Source organism: Ursus americanus, chromosome 3, assembly GCF_024610735.1.
Source record: "Ursus americanus isolate L20-20 chromosome 3, mUrsAme1.1.p, whole genome shotgun sequence".
NCBI lineage: Eukaryota > Metazoa > Chordata > Mammalia > Carnivora > Ursidae > Ursus > Ursus americanus.
Genome location: NC_142129.1, coordinates 83303397 through 83323627, shown reverse-complemented (window position 1 = coordinate 83323627; position 20231 = coordinate 83303397). Strand labels below are relative to the sequence as shown.

At 38.3% G+C, this 20231-nt stretch overlaps 1 protein-coding gene across 2 annotated transcripts in view; it reads left to right on the top strand.

The window, feature by feature from the left end:
* RELN (reelin) overlaps nt 1-20231 on the top strand; it is a 482353-nt gene that overhangs the window by 365179 nt on the left and 96943 nt on the right. For both annotated transcript variants that reach the window (XM_087861166.1, XM_087861167.1), the window contains exons 25-28: nt 3525-3730; nt 7533-7704; nt 8222-8422; nt 13448-13680. In XM_087861166.1, the coding sequence (XP_087717292.1) occupies nt 3525-3730; nt 7533-7704; nt 8222-8422; nt 13448-13680 (812 nt within the window). The remainder of the gene's footprint in view (nt 1-3524; nt 3731-7532; nt 7705-8221; nt 8423-13447; nt 13681-20231) is intronic.

Sequence of the window (20231 nt, the reverse complement as noted above, 5' to 3'; positions counted from 1 at the left end):
CTCCCCCCACTTGTGCACAAGTGCTCATTCTCTCTTTCTCTCTCCTTCAAATAAATAAATCTTTTACAAAATCAGCATTTCAAAAGTAAAATCATTCTCTTCCCCTTCCAATCCAGCTTTCTCCCTAAATTTTTGCCAAAATATCTGAAGAGCATTTTTTTTTCCTTTTTTCTCTTGTATCAGGCAGATCTGTTTTGAATTCTAAGTGAGAGAAACTAACTTAGGCAAAAAAGGAAATTTGGTTCATGTAATCAAAACACAAGGGAGGGCTTAGATGAAACTGGCCTCAGAGATCTCTGGAACCAGAAACTCAGTCACCCACAGAACTCTCTCCTCTATGTTCAGGTCAGCTGTCATTATGAGAGTGGTACCGAGGCCACAGGGCTTCCTGAGCAGCTCCGTAGAAAAATCTGGGAAAGGTTTCTAATTGGCCAATCACAGTGTGCTGGGGAATGGTGTATTCTGAGTGGCATAGCCAGAGTCATGTGCCCACTCCTTCAGCAGAGAGTTGGTATATAGGGTTTGGCAGCCCCCACCAGCAGGGGCAGTGACCCAAAGGAACAACTCTGCACAGCCACCAGCTTTTGCAAAGCACCCTAAACCTAGAACGTGCTTCTGTCCTGTCCCACTTCTATCACAGACATTCGGGATGCTCTCCAGTACTGCTGCCCCAACTATACAACTTATTTTGTTTTTTGAAAAGTTAGAGCTCTGCTCCACACAGAAATCTCTCCTCCACATCCCAGGTTTTGCCAATTTCCCTGTCTTCGCTTAATCTCCACTGCCTACCATGATGCCTTCCACCATCTCTGTATCCCTGTAAACCTTGTAGCATCTGGCTCAAATCCTGCTGCTCCGTGGAGCTTTGTGGGACTATGGCAAACTACACTGATCTCTCCGTTCTTTGAATTCCTCCCTCATTGGTGTTCTGTACATATATAGATCATATTTTTATTTTTATTCCCATAGGACCCAGCAAGATGCTGAGTCCTACTGACTGAGCTGAACTCTAGATAAGATGTTCAGCTCAGAAAAAACATGCCACATGGTAGGCATTTACAAATCAGTAAGTACATTTGAGACGGAATAGATTGGAGAATTGACAGATGATCGTATGACCAAATGGGACTCGACAAGGAATAGAATTTGATCTGCAGCTCTAATTGTCATTATCGTCACTATACATACTTGTGAACTCTCCTTTCAAGTTTGTGGTATTGTGCCTGGTGTGACTGGCGCCCAATAATTACTACTGAAGAAAGGAATGAATGAACAAATGAAAGAAAAATGGAAAACAAGAGGTTCTAAAGAAATGGTTATTTTCAAATAAACATAGTAGAATTATTTTTCTAGTAGCACTTTGATTACAGAAGATTTTAATAGGAAGCAAAAGGGTAAAGTTTTATGAAATGTTTTAGAGGTTGTGTTATTAAGTCTCTAGATTCTGAAGGCATTACCTTTAAATATGTTTTATTTTATCTAAACCCTTAAAGCAGTGAGCCATTTTGACCTAAAATGTTGGGGGGAAATAGAGTATTTTTCACATTCCAGGAGATCCATAACCTATGACTCCAATACATATGCGTGTGCACGTTACACGTGTATATATGTCTAGACATACACATGTAAATACATTGATCATAGTAGAATAGAGAAACTAGCACATGTTACATCAGATTCTAAACTCTGACAAAAAGTTTGCCATGAACCATTTCCTTTTTCTTTTTTATCTTCCCTTAAAACAATGTTCAACATTTCAGTTCACTGAACAAAAGAAAACGATTTGTGCTATTCTCTGGGAAAAAACATCTTCAGTGCCAAACTAAGCATTTGTATGATATTTTCCACCCCTTACAAAAACCCCACAAAACACTTTCAGAACCTTTGTCGACCAACACCGTACTCTCCTGGAAAAACAACACCGCTCTGTGATTTTCACAATAGACCAATCATTCCAACCAGCTAATTGTGATAATTGGATTTTTATAATTCTCCTCACCTTACATCTTTATCCTTTTGGCTCATTTCCACGTGCCAAATTTTTCACAGAAGCTTGCTGGATTGGAATTAACTAGCTAGGTTCTATAGGTTTTCTTCTGAAAATGATTCTTCCTGTAATGATCCTGAGGCATGAGAATTCTAGCCCAGATTATAATAACCTCTGAGGTGTTTCTCCCTTACAATATTTCAAGTCAACAAAAAGAAAAAAGTGCACATAGCACATTGAAAATGCATATTACTTGTAAGCTTTTCTCAAATACTTAAAATTGAGAATTCCAAAGAGTAAGTTCCTGTCTCAGGATTAACTTCGGTTCTCACTTCACTGGCCCCCTCGGTTATTTGAGAATCTCTTAATTGGCTTTAGATTTATCAGTAACAGTGTACTGTTTTAATTACCCCCAAGTATTTCCCCTGTGATTTCTAATAACTGAAACCCTTTCTTAATTAACTTAGTGGATTAGAGTAGGGTTTAAATTATAAGTGTGTGGGTGTTTTTCTCTATACTATGTATCCTATCTCAATTTTTCTCCCTGACTTTTAATTGAACTCCTTGGGGGCTCTCCAAGACCAGTTTGGTGCAGTCTGTGGATTAGCTTTGGCAGTATCTGTTTGGGTGGAAGAATCTCATGAGCAAACCCTTTTTTCTGTTCCATTAGCATGAACCCATTTACTCACAACAGGACTGTGACATGTAGGGGACACACGGAGCAAAGGAAGCAAGTTGCTGGATTCGAGGAAAATTTTCACATTTTTAAAACACAAGGAGACCATTTCACAGTCACAAAAACTTACTGAAATGATCCCTCCCAACCTCTCTGTTTCCCAGAAAGAGACAGAGACTAGGAGCCTCAGAGACTTGGATACTCTTTGTTTTTGTCAGTTTCTATTTTTGCCAGTTTCACTTTAATTCCCAGGGAGGAGGGGGGGTCAGGGCGATCTCTGGAGAGGATGTTTCTTCAACAAGACATGCCATGTGCTTGGCAAATTATATGCAACATGTATTCATCTAATTGTCACAGCACCCTATAAGGAAGGTATTATTACCCATATTGTACCTTTGAGGAAAATAAAAGCTCAGAAAGGTCACATAGCTAGTGAACAGCATGAATAATGGGCTAAAATTCCAACCCAACTCCAACTGATTTCAAAGTGAATGGTCTCTCTTCCCCATTACTCCGCCTGGAGGAGATTTACAAAGCAAATAGAGGGAGTGTTTTAATTAAAATTAATTTTGCCTTATTTTTAAAGACTTTTGAATACTCTTTCTATAATTAGCAGTTCCCAAGGGTCTCATAACCAAGTCTGGGAGTCAGTGATGCAGAGACTAATCAAACGTAGTCAGGAACAGTTACCGTAATGAGAGCAAAGAATTAAATGGCATGACTTGCGCCTCTCAATGTTAAATGGGGACAAAATCATCTCCAGGTGGTGCTAGGATGTTTGTATGATCTTGAAACTAAAACAGCAAAATGCCAAAGAGCTCCCAGATGATTGAATCTGTGACTCTTCCATCTTTTGGAAAGGCTGGGAAAAGACAGCTGGTGAGCTGGGATCTGGATACCTCTTGGGTGGACTTTGTCCAGTTCTACATCCAGATTGGCGGAGAGAGTGCCGCGTGCAACAAGCCGGACAGCAGGGAGGAGGGCGTCCTCCTCCAGTACAGCAACAACGGGGGCATCCAGTGGCACCTGCTGGCAGAGATGTACTTCTCCGACTTCAGCAAACCCAGGTAACTGCCCCTGATGGCCTTCCGGTGGTTTCCAGGAAGGGTAGAGAGTACATTTTTGTTGCACTGTTTCCAATATGTCGCTAATTCTTGCAAAAGTAGACAAACTCATAAGTATCTGATAGGCTAGCCCAGCATATAAAAATTTCATTTCATTTATTTCTGGACAAAAAGTACTTGTTTTCATGGCTGAATTCTTTTTTTTTTTTAATTTTTATATTCACAAAATGATAAATTTTATTTTTCTCCAATTGTTTCAAAGTATCATAAAGAAACTCTATTTAAATGAATATCATAAAAATGTAAGGTTCTCTTAAGTCACTATATGTTGGCTAATTGAAGAAAATAACAAAAATAAAACTAAATGTCATGGCTGAATTCTTAAAGAACTTAAGAAAAATTGTAACTAGAGGAAAAGTAAGACAATTGAACAGTTTTCCTATGGCTCACTTTTCCCATTCCCAGGTTTTTAAAATACACACACCCCATATATTTTATATATATATATATATATGCATAGTTATTTATATATAATAAAATTATTATAAAATTAAATATATGTAAAATATAAATTTATATAAAATATGTATAAAATAAAATTATATATAGAGAATATAAACATACACTTATATACTAACATATAAATATATATGTTCATTGATTAGATTTAACAGCAAGATAATTTTATTCAAAGTATCCATATGGTACCAGAGCTAATCCTAGACAACATCTGTGGGGCTCAGATTTTTCTAAAATTTTTTACTGGTCCATCCCTGTCTTTATTTTCATGGTTGAGGAATGTATGTAATAAAATGTCTTAGACAATGACAGTTAAGGAGTTGGGGAAAATGACTCATGTTTAATACTAATACCTATACCAGGCGATCAATATATTTTTCTGTATTTAAATTTTGTTATTTTACAATTATGGAGTATTTTGAAATTCTACATTTATACTTTATATTTTATATGTGTCATTAAAATCTATTCAAGGTTATCATTTGTAGAATATTCCATTTTATAATCTCAGTATTTGCACTTTAACATAAAAACAGAATCTTTCTTTATAGGTTGACCATCAACCGTTTCAAGTTTTAACATCCTGTTTTGCATTTTACAACTCAACCTTGTTTTATTGGATAAAAATATTATCGAAGACAATATAGATCCAATTCTCACAAATTAAATATATTTGAACACACTGTATAACATATAGCTGTTTTGTAGCTTGAACGTTCCTAAGTTTGTTGTTTTAAAACATTGAGTCATTTAAAGGTGACATAACTTTCCGTAATATAACACAAGTAGACACGCAGACAGACCAACCAAAAGCTTTTCTTCTAAGAGACACAGAGAGAAGCAGAAACCAGAAGGGAGGTAACTGGGTAAAACGAAAGACATAACATCCAGGGAGAATGTCAGGAACGGTGTGTGGGAGACAGAACCTGATGAGATTTCCCCCAGTACAGGACAAGAGGTATTGATAATGGTGCCAAACTAGTTTAAACAACAATTTAGAATAATTCAAATTCTTTTTTCCAAACGTCATCATTGTCAATTTGGAAATTCTTCAACATTCAGCAAAGTGGCTAGATTACTATACAGACACACAAGAATTTGGTAGCTTTTTCAAATTTCAGAAATATTCAGTTTTTATTAAGGGGAGTTTTTCTTTAGGGCCAGAATATTTCACCACATTCTTAAAGAGTTCTATGACAACTAAAATGGTTGGGAAATTTTGAGTTGGGAGATATCAGAAAAAGATCCCGCTCATGGTGGCAAATACATAAATATAAGGAATAACTTTAACCAACAGTACTGAGCATCTCTGTAAAAAAGTACTATGAAACTTCAAAACTTCCCTCAGAGATATAAAAGAAAACAAATAAGTGGAAAATAATACAATGTCTCTGGATAGGAAAACTAAATATTGTGATATGAAGATATCTCTTAATTTATGTTTCATGCCATTCCAATGAAAATCTTAGTGGTATGTTTTGGGGAACTTTATAACTAGAAACATAAACTTGCAAAAAAAAATAGAGGAATGCCCTACATGATATTAAAACACACCGGAAAACCTAAATAATTTAAATGGTGCATGGATAGACAGAACAAACAATGAAGCCAAATGGATGACCTAGAAATTAACTCAGATATATGTATGTACAAACTTGTATATTAAGACAAGACACATCAACTATCAATGCAAAAGAAATGGTTATTCAATCAAGCAGTGTTAGGAAAAATGGGTAGGCTCTTGGGGAGAATTAGCTGTTTAGATCATTACCCGACGCCATCAAAAACGATTAAAGACTGGTTAAAGATCTAAACATTGAAGTGAGTATCTGATCTTAGAAAGAGATTTAAACTTCCTAAACACAAATTCAATGGAAGAATTAACAGAGAAAAGTGCTACTCGCATAGAAATATACTACCTACAGACATAAACCTATGTACGCATGTAACACGTCTCTGTCAAAGAAAACAGAAAACAGTGGAAGAAAAAACCCTGAAAAAATATTTGCCACTAATATGAGAAACAGAGGGCTGATGTTCCTGTATGAAGAGCGTAGAGAGACTAGCAAGCACGCCACGAAGATCCCAATTTAAGAAATGGGTAAAAGAAATGAGTCAGTGTTACACAAGAGGAAGCCTAGAGGTTTAATAAAATATAAATAATAGCCAACCTCTGTTGCAATGAAAGAGATATGATTTTTCAACAGTCTGGTGGTCATACTTTAATGATAGCACTGGTGCTCGCGCCACACGGGAGTAGCAAGACAGGTGCTCTGGTGTCTTTCTGCAAACTGTAGGACTCCACCAGGAGAAAGTTTGGAAAAAGCAAGAGCCTTAAACATGACTAGTTTATTCAACCTGGTAATTCCATTTCTAGGAATCATCCCTAAAGAAATAAACTGAGGTGTACGTAAAGCTTTATGCATAAAGATTTTCATCACAGAATTATTTAGAACAGGGAAAAGTAAAATAAACAATAGTATGTCCGTGTCATGAAAATAGTAAAATGATGTTAAGAAGTAATGATACTGACATGAGAATGTGCGTATGATATAATATGAAATTTTAAACCATTGGATACCAAATTTTACATATATCTCACCTATGTAAAGATTACATGCTTTCGTGATATACATCAAAATGTTAACAGAGGTCAACCCCGTGCAGGAGATTATGGGTGATTTTTTATTTCATTTTTAATTCATATTAACACACAGTAAGAACTGCTTTGGAAAAAATTTTAATGCTATTTTAATGTAATATACAAAGAAAACAGGTTTTTTCGAGGTATTTCTTGAAACTGTGATACCATTGTCATGGTAATCAAAAGACTGTTCAGTAAATCAAATTTAGTAGAAATATTTGCCTCCAAAAGATACAATTCCAAATGGAATAAACATGACCAGGACTAAAGGCACTTGCAATTTTAACCCTCTTGATCTGTCTAAACTTGGAAACTTTGGGGGGCACCTGGGTGGCTCAGTTGGTTAAGCGTCTGCCTTTGGCTCAGGTCATGATCTCAGGGTCCTGGGATTGAGCCCCACATCAGCTTCCCTGCTCAGCCGGGAGTCTGCTTCTCTCTCCCCACTCTTCTCTCTCTCTCTCTCTCTCTCTTATTCTCTCTCTCAAATAAATAAAATCTTTAAAAAAAAACTTAGAAACTTTTCAAAAATATCAAGAGATCAAACAAAACTGAACTTTCTCTTGTAGCTACTCTTATTTTAACAGCTGCTAAGAAGAACACAGCTTTTCCTTTCTCAGCCATAAATGATTTGCTTTTATACAGATTTGTCTACCTGGAGCTCCCAGCTGCTGCTAAGACCCCTTGCACCAGATTTCGCTGGTGGCAGCCTGTGTTCTCGGGGGAGGGCTACGACCAGTGGGCGGTGGATGACATCATCATCCTGTCAGAGAAGCAAAAGCAGGTCATCCCAATTGTGAACCCAACTTTACCTCAGGTATCTTTCTTATGTCTGAGCTCCAAGAGGATGGGATTGTAAAAGCAAATGAGATTAAAGAGGTTCTCACTTCCCCCAAAGATTTAGTGCTTTACCCTTGAACATAAGTTTTATAAGTTATCTAAGTTTTCAGTATTTGTACTTACTTTTCTGGTTTGCACTTAACTGTTCTATTATCTCTCTGTGCTACTAGTTCACAGATTATTTATATTTATATAATAATTTATAATTCAATAAATTATAATATATACAATGTATGTATATAAAGACTAGGAAGTCTGGCCAAGACATCAAATACAATTAGTACTGTGTTTATAAAATTAAATACACAGTGGCAAAATATTTATGGTTGTTAAATCATCAAGATAAAAGGTTTGTGGCAGTAAAAAAGTAATAATTTAGCGGTTCTGCTGTATTTCCTAGAAATACAGATGGCACGTGGCCCTGCATATCATGAACTGAAAATTCTTTTCTCGTTTTCAAAGCCTTTCTGTGTTGTCTCTATTGTTTCTCTTAGAACTTTTATGAGAAGCCAGCTTTTGATTACCCGATGAATCAAATGAGTGTGTGGTTGATGTTGGCTAATGAAGGAATGGCTAAAAACGAAACTTTCTGCTCTGCCACACCATCAGCCATGGTATTTGGAAAATCAGATGGGGATCGATTTGCAGTAACTCGAGATTTGACTTTGAAACCTGGATATGTGCTACAGTTCAAGGTATTTATGCACAGATTTCTTCCCAGGGCAGGTCAAAAAACAGAACATCTGCCAGATTCATAAGTGAAATCGAAAGGACACAAATTTTTCGAACTCTCTTGTGGGAGGGACTCAGATCAACAGAGCTTTGACAATCTTAGAATGGTAAAGCTCTCGAGTTAGCTCTACCCACAAGGACAAGCTGGTTAGTTTGAAAACTGACTTTTAGATTTTCAATCTGATTGTGACTTAATGAATCCCATGCTTCTGAATGGTAAGAGAGAAAATCTCTTTTTCAGTTTATGAGTGCTTTTTGGGCTTATGAGTTAGTTTGTGTTTGTACCACAGGATTTTCAAACAATTGCCCTTCCTTTGATTCAGTAAATTCGTACCTTAATTATCATTGTTCTCTTAAAAGCTTGCTGATTTTCAGCACTGTGATAACATGTCAACGTGTATAGCAAGCATTTACTTTGACAAGCTCTCTTTTTCAGAAGCCTAATCAAAATTTCATTTTGTTTATGATAAAATCCCATTGGTGAATTCTGGGGTCGAAAGTAATGCAGTTTTAATGAGGTAGAACAACTACATGGTCTTTACATAACGGCAGGATGGAGATGCTAAATAATTTACAAATGGAATTACTAAAGAGATCAGATGTTTATAGGCAGCTCTTCAAATATAATTTCCACAGGTCTGTAAACAAGGAAGTTAGTCATAAATAAAATGATTAGTGAGATGTTATCCTTCTGTTTAGAGTTTGACGCTAAACTACAATGAAAAAACCATTAATAGCAGTATATGACTGGTATTAATTTGTTGGTACTGCCTTAAAATGGTAACAGAATAACAGCAATAACAAATACGTTGGCTGGAATACTATGCTGTTTCTCACCTGACACCTTCTCGATTTAATTAGCCACAAAATCATGGTAGTGTAGGTGTTAAAATCTGGAAGATGGCATTCTGGTGTTTAAAAAAATCTAAATCAAGAAAACATTATTAAATGTTCCAAGTAGTTAACCAGTAAGAATGCACCTGCCTAAGAAAAATCTCAACTCTCAAATCATACCAGCAGAAAACTTTTGATTGTGGCCATTAGTTGATAGTAGATATGTATTATGGGTCACTTGGAAATTGATTAATGTATATTTGGAATCTGTGACAAGAACTTGGTGTCATTTGTACATAGTGCTGGTGCAACTGTGTGCCATTTGTCAAACACTAGTTGCTAGGAATATAGACATGAAAAATATGGTCCTAGCCCTCAAGGAGCTCAGAAACTAGCAAGTGAGCCAGAAAAAGGAACAGTCATTATCACAGGAGTATTGTAGTAGAAATAGGCTCTGGATGTTGTGAGAGTACCTGGCATGGTGCCTGGCAGGTGCTCAAAAACATCTGTTGGATGGATGGATGGATGGATGGATGGATGGATGGATGGATGGATAAAGTGAAGTGGAAAGTCTCCAGAAATACAGATTTAGCCAGATGAATAATGGAGGGTTAAGAAGTTGTGGTCCATATATACAATGGAATATTACTCAGCTATCAGAAAGAACGAGTTCTCAACATTTGCTACAACATGGACAGCACTGGAGGAGATAATGCTAAGTGAAATAAGTCAAGCAGAGAAAGACAACTATCATATGATTTCTCTCATCTATGGAACATAAGAACTAGGATGATCGGTAGGGGAAGAAAGGGATAAAGAAAGGGGGGGTAATCAGAAGGGGGAATGAAACATGAGAGACTATGGACTATGAGAAACAAACTGAGGACTTCAGAGGGGAGGGGGGTGGGGGAATGGGATAGACCGGTGATGGGTAGTAAGGAGGGCACGTATTGCATGGTGCACTGGGTGTTATACGCAACTAATGAATCATCGAGCTTTACATCAAAAACCAGGGATGTACTGTATGGTGACTAACATAATATAATAAAAAATCATTAAAAAAAAAAAAAAAGAATAATGGAGGGGGAAGAATTCCAGTTAGAGTGAACAGAATGTGCAAATATATGAAAACACATGAAATGCAAATGAGAATAGATAATTTGGAAACTTTCAGGAGCTTGGGGTATGTGCCACAGAGGTAAGAGAGAAAGTTGATCCTAATTGGCTTGATATGATACGCTAAGCCACTTGGACATTAATCCAAGAGCAATGAGTCATGGAAGATTTTTAATCCATTAAATGCAAGAATCAGACCTGTTTAGGAAGATCATTCGGCAGCAGTATGGGTGTTAACTTAACAAGAGACACTGTAATCAACGTACATTTATTCATTTATTCAACAAATATTTGTAAAGCCTCTACTGTGCACCAGGCTCTGTTGTAGGCTATGAAAATAAATAGGAATAGAGAATGTGGACTAGGGTGGTGCAGGGTAGTTATTATTTTATAAAGAGTTGTCAGGTTCCCTCACTAATAAAATTACTTTTAAGCTGAGACCTATCAAAGTTAAAAGGGTGAGTCATGCAGCTATCTGAGAAAGCTCACTCCAGCCACAGAGAACAAAAAGTACAAAGGCTTTGAATTGGGAGTGTGCTTGGAAAAGTTCAGAAAATCACAAGGACGCCATTGTGAGTAGAGCACAGAGAGAGAGAATGGGGAGACGGGTAGCAGAAAGGAGGTCAGACTTGGGCTGTAGAAGTAAAATGGCTAGCATAAGAGTGATGTACTGTGCCTTAGGCTTTTAAAGAATCTGGTGACCGTGTTGAGAGTACAGTGACAGAAGCAAGGGCAGAGCTATTGCATTGATTCAGGTAAAAGACAATGAGGATTGTGTGCAAGTGGAGGAGGCAGAGGGAGGTGCTGAGATTGTGGAATATATTCTGAGGAAAGAAAGGATGCTAGAGCAATCATCAAAGGAAGAAATTGAGGAGGCCAGATAAGTCATTGCATGGGATTACAAAAATAAGGAGATGGATCTGAGAGATGTTAAAGGGGCATAGTCAACAGGTTCTGGTGACCTGTTGGATGATAGAAGGGAGTTGAGAATGACTCCCACATTTCTGGCTCCGGTCACTGAAATTGGAGATAGAGTCAGAGTAGGATTTGTATGAGGGTGGTAGATCATGAGAGCAGACTTGGACCTGTGGAACGAGGGGTGCCTGGGGACTGCTGAAGGGGAAATGCGTAGAAATCAGTTATGGACATTCCAGAGAGCCGGAGAGGAGCCCGATATGGGAGTTACAGATATTCAGAAGGGATTTGAAATGATGGTTGTGAATGAGATTTGGGAGCATGTACAGACTAAAAAGATAAGAAAGCCCAGAATTGAAGACTAGAAAACATCGACAGTTAAGGGACAGGCTAAATGGTCAGTTAAAAAAGGCACAGACTTGTCGAGAACTGAAGGTTCCCGAGAATTGCCTACCTTAGAAACAACGCCAGTCATAAGAGGTCTGCAATGAAAAGCTAACTATGTGTGCCTATTGTAATTACTGTCACCACACACCAAACAAAAGCTATGCTTACTTATGCATAATAAAAGGAATTTGTGTTTGAATGGTTTAATCACACACTGGAGATTGTCAAGTCTTTGCTTATATTGTTGACATTGAACTATATAAACTTGGATAAACACATAGTATCACAATAAAATTTCTACAAGCCCAATTATAAATCCTTCTGAGAGATGCTTTCTAGCTGTGAGTATGGGAATAAGGAAAATATAGAATCTTCTTTTGGAAGACCAGATCAAGCTACCAGTAGTCACAAGGATGAACTCGTTGACCTCTTGAGCTCTGGGCCAATATTATTTGCCTCTAGCCCTACCTTCCCTTCATCCTTTTTTCTGTGGTCATGATCATGTTCCTTTGAGTGCTTACTTCAGTGATTTTTTTCAATAAATTTTGACTGTTCTTATCTATAGTCTTATACAATGAAATTCTATGGTGGCTCCCACCAGCAAATGAAATAAGATATGAATAGGTCATTGGTATAAGATGGCATATAATTAAATAAATACCAGGAAAAGAGCTTGACATTTATAATTAACAAAAAAATATCAACTAAAACAGTAATAAAATTATTTATACACTTACCAATTTAGAAAGGAACTGTTTTAAACTTGAATAATATTCAAAGCTGTGGTAAGACTGGTTCATGTGAACCCAACTGATTAAAAATGAAAACATAAAAATAAAAAATTTTAAGTGTTTCTGTGTTTTGACTCAGTAATACTACTGCTAGCAGTGTATCTGGTATTAACAGATCAACTGAAGAAAAAAATACACATTCTTTGCAATGCTGCATATAATAATAAAATAATAGGTTAAATAGAAAGTAGAAGGAATGTTCTAGAAGTGTGATGACTTCAACTATATGACCAAAGTATACACTTCTTTCTAAAGTTTAGAAGAGAAAACAGAAAAAATAAAAACAGTTGTGCTAGGGCATTGGGATTTAAGTTGCTTTTTTGTTTGCTTGTTTCAATTTTTTTTTTCATGTTGTTAATCCTATGATGATATTCCACTACAAGAGTACATAGAACAATAATAGTTTTATTTCTGGATTATTTTGTTTATTCGATGCAGTGGCAAAAAACTTAGCTCTTTCATCTAAGTTGGTAATGATTTCTTACTGAGTTTTGGCAAGAAAATAGAGTAAAGATGCTTTTTCCACTGAAAGCAGGGAGGATAGCCCTCTCTTGAGGTAACCTTCTTGTTCTGAAGAGGATAGCGTTTCATCTTCTGCTTCCCTCTGTTTATATGTCTGGGATAAAAGAAGAAAACCATTTCTTGGCTTCTTGGATTTTGTCCTTGGCTCCAACATCACAGATACCATGCTTCCATTTTCCCTCCTGTAATCCCAAGAAATCCACAAAATGGCGACTGGCCCAACTTTTCTTGAAAAGCACCTGTTGCTCACTTAAAGATTTCCAGAACCTGTGGAAGGGTCTTTGTTGGAATTGAGCTGCAAATCTTATCATTGTCAATACAGGGCAGACTCGGTAGCAGGAGCCCTGGTTGCTGTAGCACCTAATGTGTTAAGTGATAACTTGGAACCCAAACCTTGTATAATCCTGTCTTTCCTTTTGACAGCTGAACATAGGGTGTGCCAATCAGTTCAGCAGTGCTGCCCCAGTTCTTCTTCAGTACTCTCATGATGCGGGTATGTCCTGGTTTCTGGTGAAAGAAGGCTGTTACCCAGCTTCTGCAGGCAAAGGATGTGAGGGCAACTCCAGGGAACTCAGTGAGCCCACCATGTATCACACGGGGGACTTTGAGGAATGGACGAGAATCACTATTGTTATTCCAAGGTCTCTTGCATCCAGGTAAAGTGACATTCTTATTACATGCCATAGGTGTTATTTCTTGGAAGCAGATATTTATCTCAATATCATCATTTCAGTAACCTACAAGAATTTATATAGTCTAGCTATATCTAGTCACAAAATGACTCTTGAGGAAAAGAGCCCTGGGGCAAAATTCCCAAATTAAGAGTGTGTGCATAGGCGCACATGCACATACACCCCTGCGTGCTTGGCAAACAAACTCACTCATTTATTCATCCACTCAACAAATATTTATTGGGCACCTTTCTGGGCACTGGGAATACAACAGTGAACAAAAGATGTTAAAGTCTAAGAGAGTCATAAGGCTTTATTATATCTGATTTTCACTTTATAGACATTTTGGATAATTTAATGCCTCCCTATGTGGACAATTTGAGATATCTTGTAATATAAAAGATCCCTTTAAATGACTATTAAAATAATAGAAAGATTAAAAATCATTTGACAGAGAAATGAGATAAATGGATAAAAAAAACTTGAAGTGAATTGGTTTCATTAATAGGGCAATAAATTTAACTCAGTTTTCTGGACAGCTAGGACAAAGGGAGAAAATGCAGGATCATTTAGTTCTCATATTTGGGTAAAAAGAAAAAATGCATTCTGATTTTTAAGAAAAAGATAAAACTTTTTTCCATGCTTAGTGTTCTGGAATAAATTTATAGCATGTATAGGTATCCTTATGCCAGGTAAAGTAGCTAACACAGAGATCAGTATTTTTTTTTTTTAAGATTTTATTTACTTATTTGACAGAGAGAGACAGCCAGTGAGAGAGGGAACACAAGCAGGGGGAGTGGGAGAGGAAAAAGCAGGCTCCCAGCAGAGCAGCCTGATGTGGGGCTCGATCCCAGGACTGTGGGATCACACCCTGAGCCAAAGGCAGACGCTTAACGACTGAGCCACCCAGGCTCTCCAGAGATCAGTATTTTTAACTCTATCACTTTATGAAAGATAAAGAAACATTCTTCAAGTGGACACTTCTTAATTGAATCCCAGAATGTAGCATTAAATTGTGACAAAGTCAAGGCATTTCTGCAGAGCCTAGATGATAAAAATCTACTTGTACAGCTTTCTGGTCGTGACTTAATATACACTTACAATATTCATTAGTGCCATTCAGCAATATTCCCAGCTTGCTTCCTTCCGAGAATATAGTAGAATTTATATTTTCCTCACACCTTTTAAAGTTTGACATGGCCTAATAAAATGTGAATGGAAATGAAATGTGTGATTTTTAAGAGCCCGTGTGCATTTTGCCATGTTCTCTCCTTTGTGAAAGCATGTTTGGAGATGTAGTTTATATCAGTCTGGGTCTCTGACTATCTACAACAAGCGGACTTCCTTGCCCCCTACACTGGACATACTTGCATAAGCAAGAAATAACCTTTTGTTGAGTTAAGCCACTGAGATTGGGGATTGTTTGTCACCAAGGAGTAACTGATCTCATCCTGATACAGTGGTAAAAGCTTAGCAATCTAGAGGAGTGGTTTCTTCATAAAGTTCTTGGAGACCATTCTGGATGTGACATCTTTCACCAAATTGATCACCAAACTTACTGTGCATCGTCTAGCTGGATAAGCTGGTTATGTTCTCTGCCTCCCTCGTTACTTAGGCGTGCATCTCTCAAAAATTAAGCCACACACTTTGGTAGACAAACTTCCCAGATAGGGAGAGAACTTGTTTAGCCAAGGATGTGCACGTTTCTGGGTTAATCTACTAAACTTTGAAGCATAATCTTTAAATACCAATTTTTCCAAGAAAGAGTTTGTCGGTGGATCTAAGTTTACTTGTAAGTAATGTTTTGTCTTTATATGCCAGTGTTCTCTGAAGTATCTTAAAGAGCGACTCAGATGATTTGATGTATAGGTGGCAAATTTGATGGGTTGGCCTTCTTTGGTGAAATTTAAGAATTTGACTTTCAGTGTGCTTTAGGTAAGATGCAGGCCCAGTACTATAACAGAGAAACAAATACAAATGCTTAACAAGGCTTAAACAAGATAGAAATTCTTTCTCCTATCACGGTCCAGAGGTGAACCGTTCAAAGCTGCCAGGGTGGTTCTGCCATTCTGAGCACAAACTTTCATCTCTGGATCCAAGGCAGCTGTTCCAGATTTTGTCATGTCTTAACCAGCAGAAGGAAAAAGAAGTCAGGGATGCGTAGTTGAGTTACTTTATTTTATATTATTTTTATTTTATTTTATTTAAGATTTTATTTATTTATTTGAGAGAGAGAGAGAGAGAGCTTGAGCAGGGGGAGGAACAGAGGGGGAGAGAGAGCCTGACTCAGGGCTAGATCTCACGACCCTGAGATCACGACCTGAGCTGAAACCAAGAGTTGGATGCTTAACCAACTACGCTATCCAGGCGCCCAGATACATTACTTTTTAATAAATCATCCTTATTCCTTGTTTATATTACTGAGTACAGCCTAGGATAATATTTGTACAGTTATCTATTGCTATGTAACCTATCTCTCCAAAACTTGTCTCTCCAAACAAAAGCAACAATGACTGACTTTCTCATAGTTTTGGGAATTACCTGGGTAGGTCTGCTTTGGCTCTGTCTGGGCTCCATCATGTAACTGCGTTTAATCAGTGGGTCGGTTAGTGTTTAGGCTCAGCAGGACCTTTCTCTCTGTGTCTTCTTCAGCCCAGTATTTTTCACAGTTGGTGGTTCTAGAGTTCCAAGAGAACAGAAGTAAAAGCTGCAAGACTTTGTCTCAGTTGCCACATCCTGCTGGTCAAAGCAACTCGCAAGGCCAGTATAGATTCGGAATGTAGGAAAACAGACTCTCCTTTTTGATAGAAAATGCAGAAAAGTCAAATTCAGAGGAACAAGTACACAAGGAGGTGTGAGTCATTGGGGGGCATTACTGTAATGATCAATGATAGTTTGTCCTAGCCCCAGTGAGCACATCTCTTCCACAGCCAGATGCATTCACTCTTCTCCCAAGACCTCCCAAGTGTCATCCACCATAGCATCAGGCACCACGTCACTGATCTCTACCAGGTCAGGGTATGGCCGTGGCTCCCTGACTATGGCTTCTCTATCTAGAGGCCTATGAACTAAAAAGACAATTATCCATACCCAACATACAATGGTGAGACACTGACAGGATAATTACAATAAATTCTTACACTCATAGCAGCCACTGGCCAGTAGGAATTCTAAAAGCCAGCAAGATACTTGTTTTAGGACTCTGTCCTCCACAAGCAATGTCCAGGACAAGAAAGTTGCCTTGATTAAATTCTGCTCTTAGGAGTGCTTCCCTAATCTATCATTCTTCTCAGCTATTAGCTCTGCTCTGTAGGGTTCACCACTGAGGCATCTTTCCTTTGCCATGAGAATTTATCTGTGTTTGTACCCTAATAGCCATCGCATCCTGCTTTCTGCCCTTCGCAAGCTGGGCACATAGCAGTGCAGCCCTGTAGTCCTCACCGCCACCACTGCCTTCCTCCCCCGATGCTTTTCTGAAACTTTGACCCAACTACAGCTCTTCCAAATAGATAGTACAGCGTGCCGTGAAGCTGGGGAGAAGCAGGTGTATATTTCCTGCAATGACTGGAATATCAGGGAGCTACAAGACATCACTATGAAAGTAGTGGTAAAGCCACATATGAGAACTGAAAGGTTTTCCTTAATATCACAAAGTGAGCCAATATTTTGAAGCTCCCAATGTATCAATATTGTCTTGGACCTCAGCTCTTGGAAGAAGAAATAGTCTTCATTAGAGTCCAGCTTCCTGGCGAATTTGAATACCATCCAGCTTGCTGGCTGATGGCATTCGTGACAAAGAGCTCTCTACTAAAGAGTAGTAAATATGTTTCCACTTTAAGAGCTGTTGTTGTTTCTTCTGCAATATGGTCAACTCCGCTGTCTCCAAATGCAGTGTTGGAAAGCTGAGAATTCTAAGTGTGAAAATTGTTAAAATTGGGAGCTATTTTGCCACGAGGCAACATGCTCATAATAGTTACTAGAACATTGCTCTTTCACAAATAATTCTAAGCTGATTTTCTCAAAGGAGCATTTTGTCCTCCTATTCATTCTCTTAGTTCTTACCTACAAAGGAGAGACATCGGTGGCAGTAGATATACGCTGGTATATCCCTGACACCCAGCAGCATCCCAACCATACAGTATGTCATGTCATGCAGCCTGCTCTAGGTTCCCTATGCAGAATGCAAAATGTTGTTATCTCCAGGGGCAGGGGTGGGGGGGACGTAGAGGGGGGAATGTGCTAGAAACACAGTTGCTTAGTATTCTGCAGAATGTCTCCTCCACTGCCACCATCACCTGTGCACCTCTGCACAGGACAAGCAGATGCACAGGAATCTTCTTGATTGGAGAGGGCAATGCAACATCTCTCTCAAACGTGGTGATGGAAGGGGAACGTATAGAAGCCCATTCTCCTGGTCACTCAGGCATCCTATGAACAAAAGTGATTGGGAAAGGTTCAGAGATAGAGTCTTATCTTCTACTTTTTCCTTATCTGGGAAAGTAACACAAAAGGAAAATTTTGTTCAATGATTTGAGTGGTCAAGCCACACTATGGCTTATTTCTAGTAAAATTACATAAAATTAAACTCTGTCTTTTCCCCAATCGTCATCTCCTCCAGTCCTTCCCAGACCTTCCTGACTATCAGGTCAGAGATGTTCTTCTAGCATTATGTCCTTCTCAATCACAGTAGTAAGCAGGGTTGTACATTTACATTTCTTCGTTCAGGGTTTGACTAATGTGTTTCCTCACTTGACTGCGGGCTATATGGTGGCAGGAACCATGCTGGGTTTTGCTTCCCGTCATATACCTAGCCTAGCACTATGCCTGGCATGCTGGAGGCACTTGGTAAATACTGGTTGAACGAAGGGATGTTGAATGGGGAATAAGGACCAACGGTAGGTGATTACCTACAATGAAGATACCTCCCTTTTTAAAATATGTTTTCCAAAATAAATTCAGTGCTGTTCAGCAAAAAATCATTCTTCTGCATCTCCCTGAAAGGGCACAGATAGCACATGTACACATGTGCACACACACATTAATAGCATTAATAATTTCAAGACTATCTCTCTTCTACTTTATAAAAGATAAACTATATGGAATCTAGACATGCTTATTAGCTTAACTTTGGACTACTTCTTTTTGTTGTTGTTGCTGTTGTTGCTATAGCTTAAAAATTACAATTTATTCTTCTAGTTTAAGAGTAAATAAAAGTAAGCTACACTTGAGGACTGGTTCTGCACACGAGAATGGATAACAGGCTCATTCTGGTTCCTGCAGCTAGATTCAATTGAAGGTTCATTCTGTAAGGGGAGGAGAGCATAATACTTTGCTTGTCTTTGACTAACCTTCTCCATTGTTCCATGATAGTATTCATATGTTGAGTATCAGTACCCAGAGAAGAGCTAGTCCCAGGATAAGAGTTACCCAGTCTTCAGTTGACAAAGCCATTCCAATAGCGAGCAGTGAATATCCCAATGTGGAGAGAATGATGAATTCATGGTACTGAATCAAGAAACTGTCTTCATGCTGGGTCTCTTATAACATGGTGTTTAAATTAGGACCATGTAGGATCCCAGGCACAGTGGATTTTTGCTGGTATAAAATGAGGTTTTCAAGCAAAGATGCAGAAACAGTTCAATGAAAAGTATCCTATTATAAAAAATAGCTCTTAGGCAAGGAATTAGAAGACATTTTAAGAAAGAGGCAAAGGGGCGCCTGGGTGGCTCAGTCGTTAAGCCTCTGCCTTCGGCTCAGGGCGTGATCCTGGAGTCCTGGGATCAAGCCCCACATCAGGCTCCTCCGCTGGGAGCCTGCTTCTCCCTCTCCCACTCCCCCTGCTTGTGTTCCCTCTCTCGCTGGCTGTCTCTCTGTCAAATAAATAAATAAAATCTTTAAAAAAAAAAAAAAAAAAGAAAGAGGCAAGATAACTTTTAACCATCAGAAACCACCTGTTTCTTCAGGGAAGAAATGAAGCACCCACCTCATTTAACCTATTTTTTCTGATGGTCTCTCCATGACTGCAGTTTTTTAGTGAATTTCTTACTAGTTCTTCCTCTTATTCCAGCAACCCTGAGGTTTCTCAATTATTTGTGCCCAATTCCAGAACTGTGCAAGGGAGAGTAGGACAGGGCAGCAGTAGGCATCAGAAACCAGACACAACTGGGAGAAATTTAAATGAAGCAAAACTTGCTTATGTCGTGATTGGTGAGAAATTTCTTGCTTTGATTTGCACCTACCAACTAAAAACCACCTAGCAGAGATTAGGAGAAGGAAAAGAGGTGTAATATTCTGCTCTTTTACTTTGAAACATGGGCTCCCAGCTAGGACTCTTAGCTCTGATCATCATGTCCTGGCCTCACCCTCTTAACCAATAATTCATCATTTTGTTTTGTTTTGTTTTTTTCTTTATTTAAAAATGGCTTCCTTAATACTCAGCTCCTGAGGTCCTTCATCTTCTCAAATATCTAACAGCGCACTCTGCTTCTTGGGTCTATAGGAGCCTTAGACTTGGGGTTGCCTCCTCTGTCTGGCCA